At 40.5% G+C, this 11090-nt stretch overlaps 1 protein-coding gene across 1 annotated transcript; it reads left to right on the forward strand.

The window, feature by feature from the left end:
• The first annotated feature begins 2469 nt into the window (after nt 1–2469).
• On the forward strand, nt 2470–10829 carry LOC104512551 (reticulocalbin-1-like). Its single transcript, XM_010155579.1, has 6 exons — nt 2470–2567; nt 3604–3797; nt 5594–5772; nt 6279–6339; nt 9192–9391; nt 10722–10829. Exons 1-6 carry the CDS (start codon nt 2470–2472, stop codon nt 10827–10829), a joined length of 840 nt encoding a protein of 279 aa, XP_010153881.1.
• The last annotated feature ends 261 nt before the right edge of the window (nt 10830–11090 follow it).

Consider the following 11090-nt stretch of genomic DNA (forward strand, 5'->3'; position numbering starts at 1 on the left):
TGCCTGCCCCCCGGCCCCGGGGCAGGCTGCCCTCCTGCCCACCCTGTACCGAGTACCGCTCTGGCGCGGGGGATCCCGCTTCCGTTCCGCTTGCGGCACGCTCCCGCTGCTGCTGCGAGCGAGCAGCCAGGAATTCGTCACGTCTGCGTGTGTTCTCGCCTGCCTTTTCTGGCCCTACAGCAATAAGCCTCGTGGAGGGAGCTGCTGCCTGTGGTGCTGTGCCCGCTGCCGGACAGACCTCGCCCGCTGCCGGAGTGCTTCGCTGCTCGACAGCTCCTTACCTCGGGCTCACTCACCTGCTCGTTATTAGCGTGAATCGAGTGTAAACCATTCCTTCCTTACAGCTCCATTCGCAAGTCCACTTGTAGCCGTCTTCCCACAGCTTTTCCATTTGTGACATCCTTGCCCATTGTCTTACAGCGTTGCTCTTCCTTCCCTGCTGCTCTTCACACCAAGAACAGAGGTCCATGCCTTATTTTCATAGAATGGTTAACTTTTACTGCTTCTCCCTCCTTCACACCTACAGGGAGTCAGATCACTAATTAGAACTAGGTTTGACAGGGTTAAAGATACTTTCAGATACATAAACAGATACTTCTATGTAGTTACTAACAAGGAAAGAGTTTAAAACATCTGCATATTCTAAGGTTACCTTTGCCTTTACTTCCCTTCTGCAGGGAGTGAGTAGTACTTAATTCATGTGTCTGTAGTTCCATCATAAGCTCTGCATGCAGTACCCCTGTTAACTAACCTCTCAGTCCTTCTGGGAGCTACCACTACTATGTACGTGCATCTCAGTGAGCAAACAGATAAAGTGGTTATCAGAAATGATCAATTTCATCCACACTGAAGCCACAAAAGAAACCATGTTCTCAGCACACAGAATCTATGACGTAGATTCTCATAAGTAAAATGGACGTGCCTGTTGAAAAATCAGTCTGCACTCAGACCAGTACAGATATTTCAGCTGGGGATATGACTTAACAGATTGTTACAGATCCTCACAATATAAATGTTTCTGGTCTTTATACAGGCCAAGGCCAGAGTTTATCAACATACAGTTATATTCACATCAGCTGCAGAGGGGAAGCCTTCCTCTTTCAGCTATTTCACAGCAATGATTTCCTTAACAGATGGTTACAGAAGTCCAGAGTTTATCAACATACAGTTATATTCACATCAGCTGCAGAGGGGAAGCCTTCCTCTTTCAGCTATTTCACAGCAATGATTTCCTTACTCCAATTTTATTTCATCACCAGATACCTTTGCAGACTTCAGCTTAAATCTCTGTAGCAGCAGGTGGTATATACCTGTTTGCATGTGCCCTCTAGCTTCTTTATTATGAGGTGGGAAACTAATACTGACTATAATCCCACCTAAGTTAAAGGGAGAAAGTAAGCTTTTAGGTGTTAATTACTAGGTATGAGCTGGCACTTTGTCTCTCTTAACACGTTCCTTGAATTTTTGCTGTATTTGGGAATTAACCGTTTAAAATAAAGGTACTAAGGCTTTTCAGACTGACCAACATACATTAGCTCCACTACAGATTTAGGATGATCCTAAGCCATTTTACAGGTAATTATCAGTATAAAAAGTGAGGCCCACAGTACATACTAAAGCTTCTTACCTATACCTTTGAGAGCCTGTGGGCAAGACTATTTCTTTGTCCCCATCTTCAACTGGGAAGCAGAGTGAAATTTTGCACATGGATGCAATGGACCTATAAAAACAGCAGTACAGGTGAAGAGGCATGAAACGTTTTCTGGTAAACAGTCCTTACTTCTTTGGTGTTAAAAATAAGAAAAAGCTACCACCAGAATCATTTATTACTAATACATTTTAACAATAGAAGTGTCAGCTGAACCAATGAAATAGAATCAATTGTGGGGCAAATCCATTGACAAATACAGTCCATCATGCAGTGAAAGGGCCCCTTGGCAGTCAGTTCCCAATAAGGTTTATACAAAAGAAAAAGGTTTTTCCAGTCAGTTAATTCACACTTTAATAATATAGAAAACAAGTTCAGCAGCCCCTTTCCCCCCGCCCCCCCCAGCTCAGAAATATCAGACTGAAATTATAAATATGCTACTGTCAGGCACACACAAGATTGCTTGAAATTCAGTAGAAACTGCTGCTGCTACTTGACTCTACTTACCGCTTCCATAACTACGACTTGGGAAAAGACAGTGCTTCACTGTTTAACTTCCAAGTGGCCAGTTTCTTTGTGGAGAACCAAGATGTTGAATTGCAAAGAATATTTAAAAGCGGGGGACTTTTCCCGGTGTCCTTCGGCTGCCTGGAGGTGTAGGGGCTCACCTGTTGAATCTCAAGTCAGAATTTAGACAAGTCAACTCCTGCACTTACCCTTTCTTACAGCCTATGGGGAATGGCCATTCACATTATCTCGAGGTGGCCACTGAGTGGCCTCTGAACTAGGTGCAGTGCAGGTACAGTTTGTCCCTGTACCTCATGAGCAGTGATACAAGGGTTAAAACTGCTGATGCGCCTAAAGCCAACCTGGTGTGGAGAAGAGACGCAGTGCTAACTGCCCCCGCTCCAGGAGCAGGGTACATGGTCCCACAGGCCAGTGCCCAGAATATAACAACGCTGTGACAAGCTTCTCTACAAGCTGTGGGATTAAAGCTGCATTCTTATTTTAGACAGAGTTTTTTATCATCTGGTCTACCACTGTGCCTGGGACAGAAGCCAGTTTTACAAGCTCAAACCCAAACTGGTGGTGTTCAGCAGTTACAGGCATGCCTTGAGAGATTTATTGCAGAGAACCTAAATAGCAGAGGAGAACATTGCCTTTTTTTTTTTTTTTTTTAATGTAGGTTTTCCAGGTTGGTTTTATCTGCAGAACATTTCAAGGATTGAAGTTTCTGGGAGTATGGCAGTACTTTCACTCCTGCTGATTTCAACAGGACTTGAGGCTAGCAGCTTTACACAGGACAGTGGTTTATATCCCAGCTGCCAGCAATGAGTGGAGACCTGCTACAGACCAGCAGTTGCTTTAGCAAGTAACAGGCATTCATGGCAACACAAGCAATATTGCTTTTTGCTGGGAAAGAAAGAAAAGAAACAGAAGTGGAGCAACAGGAATGGAAGGGAAGACTGTACATGGTGTACATGCCCAGAATTAGAGAGTCATAACTCCCTCCACCTCAGTGTCAGTCTGCTGGAAAGCCATCGGAGAAACTGCAGGTTTCCACAGAATCCTAGCTTTTTGCAAGGTGCAGGACAGGCTTTCTCCCGAGGTGAAATTAGTCTCCTACTCTGAGCCAGCATGGCCACTCCCTGCTGACAGTGAACAACAGGTCCCTCTAAGTTAGTAGATACAACCTAGGAAATTGAGGTGTTTTCTGAGGTACTTTGTTCACTAATTTTGGTTGTGAATGTTCCATTTCAGTTATTCATAGCAATACTGAATAATGAATAGACACATATCCCTTAAGATAACATTCAAAATGTAAGAAAGCCTTAGTTAGTAGGGCAGCTTTTTAAGTTTTAGGCAAATCAGGGCCAGATAAAGATTATTAAACTTGGACTGACATGCAGTTTGTTTTTCTGTCAAGTCTTAAGGATGCTGGTCTCTTTTTACAGGAAGATTGTGGATAGAATAGATGACAACAAAGATGGCTATCTCACAACTGAGGAATTAAAAAACTGGATTAAACGGGTACAGAAACGCTATATCTATGAAAACGTGGCTAAAGTTTGGAAAGACTATGATATAAACAAGGACGATAAAATTGCCTGGGAAGAATACAAACAAGCCACATACGGTTATTATCTAGGTAAGATAACATTTTCAGATTACATGCTCAAAGGCTATTAGATTATAAGGCATGATTTCATGCCTTACAGTCAAAAGGAGTTTGGTGTCACGTTTAGGACTCTTGAAAATCACATCAAATTTTATAGATGCTCAGAGGTCAAAAGCACTTAGTTGTTTATTGCAGCCATTTCTGCATGGGTCACCAGCGCACAGAAGGTTTCGTAAAGGGATTATTAAATGTACTGACAAAGCTGAATTAATGTCTCCTCCAGTTAGAAATATATTATTTTTTAAACATTAAAAAGTATTATATTGCATAATTAACCAGTATTTGTTAATTCAATCTCTCTCTAAAATCTTAAGAGTCTAGATGCTGAAAATCTAGGCTAGGTCTAAGCTATAACCGAGTTATTGATTAAAATAGTTCACAGAGAATAACATGCTTCAGACTGTGATCAATTGCCAATGAAAATTTTTAACAAACCAGGCAAAAAAAAAAAAAATGTATTAGGAAATATACCTGAATATTTTTCTTCTTCCCCCACATAGACTCCCTTTACTTTTTATAAGTTAATGAAGAGAAAGAAGAGAAGAGATCACTAAAGGGCAATGCTGACAGAAGAACAAATTGGTATTAATTGGCCATTTATACTGGAAATGAGAAGACAATATTTACCTACCTACCACAGAGGCAGTTTCTGGAGCAAGCTTCCAGTAGCAGTAATAAGTACAAAGTCTACTTTAGATTAAAATGGAGCTTATTAAATTTGTGGAAGGAAATACTTGACACACAATCCTTCCAGCAGTATCACTGGGAGACCTTCTCAGGTCTTTGTCTTTGCTCTCTATAATCCCCAAGATTTGGAGAACAGCTACTACGCTGTGGTCTTGTGTTAATGCACGCTTAAAATTCCTATCTTTGATACCTGGAAAAGTATTTTTCAACTGTGTGTGTCTCCCAACATGTGAATTGTGAAATTGTTTTGAGTATTTTTCATGTTTGAAGTCAGTTTAGTGATTCTATTTTAAAAATTGTATCAAATGCCATTTGTCTTATGCCACTGAACACCCTGAAAAAATGTCATTGTTTTAAACTGAAAATAATTGTTAGGTTCCCTGTAGCAGAGGCGTAGCAGTCAGATAATTTCAGTCAGTCTGCCAGCTTTTGAAACCACTTTTCTTTGGTTTACTTGCTTTTTTTGAAACTGAAAAGTTGTGTAGATCATACTGATTCCTAAGAAGAATAAAACTTCTGTGAATGAAATCTACCCTAAATACTGCCTAAGCAGTGCTTGTAAAAGCAGATTAAAGAAAAAAAAATTATGAAGGGTAATACACAATACTGCAAAATCATAGAATCATAGAATGGGTTGGGTTGGAAGGGACCTTAAAGACCATCCAGTTCCAACCCCCTGCCATGGGCAGGGACACCTTGCACTAGACCAGGTTGCTCCAAGCCTCATCCAGCCTGGCCTTGAACACTTCCAGGGATGGGGCATCCACAGCTTCTCTGGGCAACCTGTCCCAGTGCCTCACCACCCTCTCCATGAAATCCATTATCCTGGGTTCCAACAGAAGGCTTACTCAAACATTTACCTATACTACTAAAAAAAAAAAAAATCAAACTAAAAATCAAACAAGTGCTTGACCTCTGAATTTAAAGCTTCACAGGAAAGAAATTATATTTTAACACAGGAGCTATTCTGACTATAAACCTTTGTATTTCTGGACTCTCAACAGCAAATTGGGGTGCTTTGTTGTGGTAATAGGTTTTAAAAGGAACATAGTTTTGAGATCATCTTGATTAATTTGCAGAAAATCCAGAAGAATTCCAAGATGCAACTGATCAGCACAGCTTTAAAAAGATGCTGCCCAGAGATGAAAGACGATTCAAAGCTGCAGATCTGGATGGGGACTTAGCTGCCACACGTGAAGAATTTACTGCTTTCCTTCACCCAGAGGAGTTCGAGCATATGAAAAACATTGTCGTCTTAGTAAGCAGAGCAAACCCAATGACGTTATTTTTACTTTTATTTTTTTGGATGAGATTTGAAATGCTTCTCTAACTATTCCATGCAGGGTTTAGAAAGAGACACATAATAGACAAGTGGGGAACAGAAAATTCCATGAAATTCACTTATCTACTGCTCTCAGTATAAGATACACATGTTAAATGCCTTTAGACAGCTCCTAAGTGGAATCAAGAAACAGTCTTGGGGTGTGGACTTCCACCAAAATAAAGAGAAGGATATGCTGGCATGCGGCAGCGATGTGTTTGATGAAAGCTTGTATCTGCCCCTAACTTACACCTTAAGCGTGGTGTCCAGTTCATTAACGCAGGGAACTTTTTCAATGATTTCAACAACAAACACACAGGAGTCAGTGAGAGTACATTTGCCTGTGCACAAGGGCAGGTCAAGGCCTCAAAACATGAAATAATGGTAGAGGCAAGTAACCAGTTCTCTCTCTTTGATTACTTTGATGCAAAACTATTTTCCAGGAAACCTTAGAAGATATAGACAAAAATGGGGATGGTTTTGTGGATCAAGATGAGTACATTGGTAAGTGTTGAGATTTGTTTCTTCTGTAATCTCCAGTTCACTTTGTCCATTTTCTCTCAAATTTGCAGCAGTAGCAACAACCCAAAGATGAAAGTTTCTGTGCTCCAGTTCAACTATTTTAAATCAACCATCCAACCCAGAAAGTTTAATTTTAGACAGATGGCAACATCACCATCAAAATGTTCCTCACACTTTACAGCATAAGATTCTGTTCTTATTCTCTTATAACTTGGCAATGAGGGTCTGGAATAATATTTTTAATGACAGGAATATTGTGTCTATACTTGACCACATTAACAGCTTCTTGAAGGCACTGTTTAGAAATGCAGGAGGATCAGAAAGTGAATTAGTCTCTTCCCAAGTTTGAAGGGTACTTGATTATGTAGAAGAGCTGGGAAGCACACATTGCAAAAAAGAAAATTCACTTTTTTCCAACTAGTTATTTTCCTAATTTAATTAATAAGTAAAAATCCATACTTGTCTAATCATTTGTATAGTCATGCCATTATGTTTCTTCTATAAATGTAAGATACATTCAGAATTAACTCTGTAGAAATAGCACAAAGATTTAAGATTCTCAAGGAAGTTGTGAAGTATGTGAAAGTCAGCTGTGCATTACTTCAGTGGCAGTAAGAGAAGACAATGGGAAACATCAGCAGCAGATCAGTCACAGTTAATTTGCACAAACTTCAGTCACACTAGGCAGTGAGCTGCTGCCTGCGCTTGGGCCTATGAAGACAAAACAGAAGCAGGACTGGAGATTGGCGGTACATAATAGGTTTTAGCCTTTTGAGTCATTACGCTGACACCAAAAGCTAGCTTCTCCCTCTGCACTCACTTTTAAATCGAGAAAGTAGCACCAGGGAAGCATTAGTGCAAACTCAGATGAATCTTTCTGTTTCTAGTGGTGCTATAAAGATCACTTCACATATAATCAAGAACAATATACACACGTTAATTAATGGCAGGGGGTTTCTATTCCTTGTAAATTATATTTAGCCTCAGAATGCGAGTGCTATTCATTTATGACTGAAATAACAGAGCAGCATAATTTCCACAGTAATTTCAGTTCATTCAGTGACATTACCTACATATAATTATAAGGTAATGGTCAACATTTGTTACCACATGAATGCTGGTTTTTCTTGTCTTCTATAGATAGGAACATAGAATGTTCTAGTCACGATCACCCCACATTGTCAAGGATGGTAAAAATCAAATTGACAGGACATGTCAGTTGCTTCAAATAAACAAGATAATTTGCACTTTAAAAAATGAAAAAGGAAAGTGAACATGTTGTCTGAAGTCTTCATGATTAGAGGAAAACTGCTTAAAATACTCCTACTTCCCTTTTTCAGAAGTAACATTTTTGGGTTTTATCAAGCTGGGGTTAAAAAAAAAAAACAAAACAAAACCAAATAGAAAACCAAATATCTTCTTCGGTAGTTTATAAAGAACAACAAAAAAAGTAAAAAGTTTCAGTGTCTAGATCAGGTATTTGATGGGGAAATCTGCTGAAGGTTATAGAACCTTATTATATTCTTCCTATCCTCCTTCCTTCTTCCTATTTTGTCTTTTACAAAATTTGGTTTAGATTTTACAGAAGCAGCAAAGCAAAATATCTTTAATCATGTGATGCAGGGGGAACTAAATTTGTATTGTGCATGAGTGGGTAACGATTCCAGGTACACTGTGAACAGTTCTGCCAATAGACAACTTCAGCCTAGTGTACACACTCACGCCAAAGGGTGGGGGGAGGTTATTCCTGGATTTGTGACCAGCATTTATACTTCCTATAGACACCAGCCAGCCTCTGGCCCCGAGACCATCCATGTGGGCTGCACTTTTCCTTAGCCCATCCTTGAAAACCAAGCCCACAAGGCATGGGAGGAGTATCACAAAGCAGGTTTTAATCAAAATCGGAAAATTGGAAGGTTTGAGGAGTAAGAAGCCCTGGTGAGTAGGAAGCAATTGATTGGCAACAGTGACCAGAAGAACGAAGTAGACCTGCCACTCTTAATTTGGAAGGCTTATGCTGCATAGAAGAGACAATTCGCTTGCTCTTAATAATCACTGCTACTCTTCCATCTCTGTTTATAAAGATAGCTGCTGCCACTGTGGCATTCTCCTACTCATGCTTCTTAAATGTAGCGCAGGACTGATGTCCAGAGCAGCTCACGGATTCTCACGCAGAATGCACCACCGATTCATGACTTCTCCTGGTCTTTCTATGTAGAAGAGTATAGCTTCTCCTGGAGTATATTGCAGCACTGCATGGTTAAAGAAGGACTCATCTACAAAGATGAATTCATCTCACACAGACCTCACTAAAAGCAGGACAAAAGCTTTCAAGTTCCATGTAGCAGTTTTTGTTTTCCTAAATTTGCCCTGAACCACTCTGCTGGCTGGCATCTGATCTTATCCACGAAGACATTTGCTGGCAGCGACAAGATAAAACTGCCAAGTTCCTTTCTCTCCATGTGACTGAGCCTAACACTAAAGCTTATGATTGCTATTTAACTAAAATATCCTTAAAGACTTTTTTTCATTCTGAAATTCAGTGGCCTTTGGACAGATTCACCTCTCGTGTGACCCTCACCAGCAGTGCACAGTTACAATACAAAGGTAATGTGAGAATGGAAGAATCACCAGCAGTGAAGAAACAGGCCTGAGAGAAGATATGCACAGTTGCTCTATTTACACCTCACATTTCATTGTTTGTACAAAGAAAAGCTGTGCAAAGAATGAAAAGTTTTGTATTCCTCTCTGAGGAATGCTGTGCAAATGTCTTTGGTTTGTGCACAATTTGCAAATTAAATGTGACTCAAGTGAGACCTTTATTTCCTTTCCAGCTGATATGTTTGCAAACGAAGAGGGTGGGCCAGAGCCTGACTGGGTGATTACAGAGCGCGAACAGTTTTCCGATTTTCGTGACCTCAACAAGGATGGAAAGATGGACAAAGAGGAGATTCAGCACTGGATTCTCCCACAAGACTATGATCATGCACTAGCTGAAGCCAGACACTTAGTCTATGAATCGGATGTGGACAAGGTACTGAGTGTTCTAGTATACTTTTAAAAAAGTTATACAGAGGTATGGGTTTTTTAAACATGGCAGCTTACAAGAATTTATTCCTAGTAACTTTTCCAATTAGCACACTTAAATGGAGTTTTAGAAGAGAGAATTGCTAGTGCATTAATGTATCAGTGCCAATTTCAGTTGGTAGGGTTAGAACCACAAAGTAGTAAAATACAGGTTATTAGGTTTAGAAGTTATCTTGGCTCTCATTAGTTTAGATAAGAAATTATCATCTTAAACCTGGAATTCTTAACATAGCAGGAATACTCTTTTTCCTTTTAAGAGTTGATTTTGTATGCTAATTTAGACTGCAAGAGAAAAATCATAGAATCATAGAATCCCTAGGTTGGAAAAGACCTTAGAGATCATCCAGTCCAACTGTATCTGTCCGCCACTAAACCATATCTCTCAGCACCTCATCCACCCGTCTCTTAAACACATCCAGGGATGGTGCCTCCACCACCTCCCTGGGCAGCCTGTTCCAGTGCGTGATAACCCTTTCGGTGAAGAACTTCTTCCTTACGTCCAATCTAAACCTCCCCTGGCGCAGCTTGAGTCCATTCCCCCTCGTCCGATCATCTGTCATTAGGGAGAAGAGACCAACACCCACTTCTCCACAACCTCCTTTCAGGTATGAAATAAAAAATAAGACACCTTCCAAAGGAGGTAGCAAAAAAAACCCTACCCCATTTCTATAATCAAACACACATCTTTGACTTAAAGACTGGCTCAGTACAACCACTTCCTCTAGCACGGGAGATTAATGGTTCAGTAGATCCCAGATGGTGATCTTCAGAAGTGAAGATCATTGAATGGCTTGGGCTGGAAGGGACCTTTAAAGGTCATCTAGTCCAACCCCCAGAGGTCAAAATCTTCAGATTCTGAAGGTCATCACCATGTGAGCAAAGCTGGTACCCCAAAAGCCAAACTCCCACACAGAAGGTGTGTAAATTGCTAGCATAAGCCACCATCTTAAAAGCCTACCAGAGGATTTTCGCTTTTACTGTCAGTAATGCAAAACCAAACCACCTGGCAAAACTGCATTCCAGCTAACCCAGATACTGTTTGGCAGTTAATTACAAATAACTTTCAATTAGAAGTTTGACTCAGTGGGAGCCAGTGGGCCTTCAGTCTTCCACTGGGGTCCAGATTTCACTCACCGTGACCACTACAGCGACTCCTAAGCCTGCAGTCTGGTGCTTTGAAGAACTGTATTTCCCAGGGCTCTTGTAAGTCTATACTAGTGTGTCTTTCACTTAGCTTTGAAAAAGTTCTTACAGAGATTTTATTTTCCTCCCACCAGGATCAAAAACTAACGAAAGAGGAGGTTCTGGACAACTGGAATATGTTCGTTGGAAGTCAAGCTACTAATTATGGGGAGGACCTCACAAGAAACCACGATGAGCTATGATACAGTGTACCAGACAGTATGCCACAGACCTCTCTCCGCTTGACTGAAATCACCGTGTCCATCGTCTCTTTTGAGGGAAGATGGGCAAGGGACACAGTCACAAGTGAATGACTTGCATTAGTATATTTTTAACATGCCAGCTTATTACCTCAGAAACTGCATAGAAATAGCTTTTTACTCTTTTCATATGGTTAAATACAGTATGTAATAACTACAGTTTTATTTTGGAAAAAATAAGAGTAACTTTTTTTACTAAATTAG

Source organism: Eurypyga helias, unplaced genomic scaffold (assembly GCF_000690775.1).
Source record: "Eurypyga helias isolate BGI_N326 unplaced genomic scaffold, ASM69077v1 scaffold3047, whole genome shotgun sequence".
Classification (NCBI taxonomy): Eukaryota; Metazoa; Chordata; class Aves; order Eurypygiformes; family Eurypygidae; genus Eurypyga; species Eurypyga helias.

Bases quoted from the DNA above. Each gene is read 5' to 3' on its own strand.
- LOC104512551 (XM_010155579.1), top strand. From the start codon at position 2,470: ATGAGCAGTGATACAAGGGTTAAAACTGCTGATGCGCCTAAAGCCAAC. The intron at 2,568-3,603 runs GTACATGGTCCC...CTCTTTTTACAG, and splicing joins GCCCCCGCTCCAGGAGCAGG to GAAGATTGTGGATAGAATAG. The intron at 5,773-6,278 runs GTAAGCAGAGCA...ACTATTTTCCAG, and splicing joins TGAAAAACATTGTCGTCTTA to GAAACCTTAGAAGATATAGA.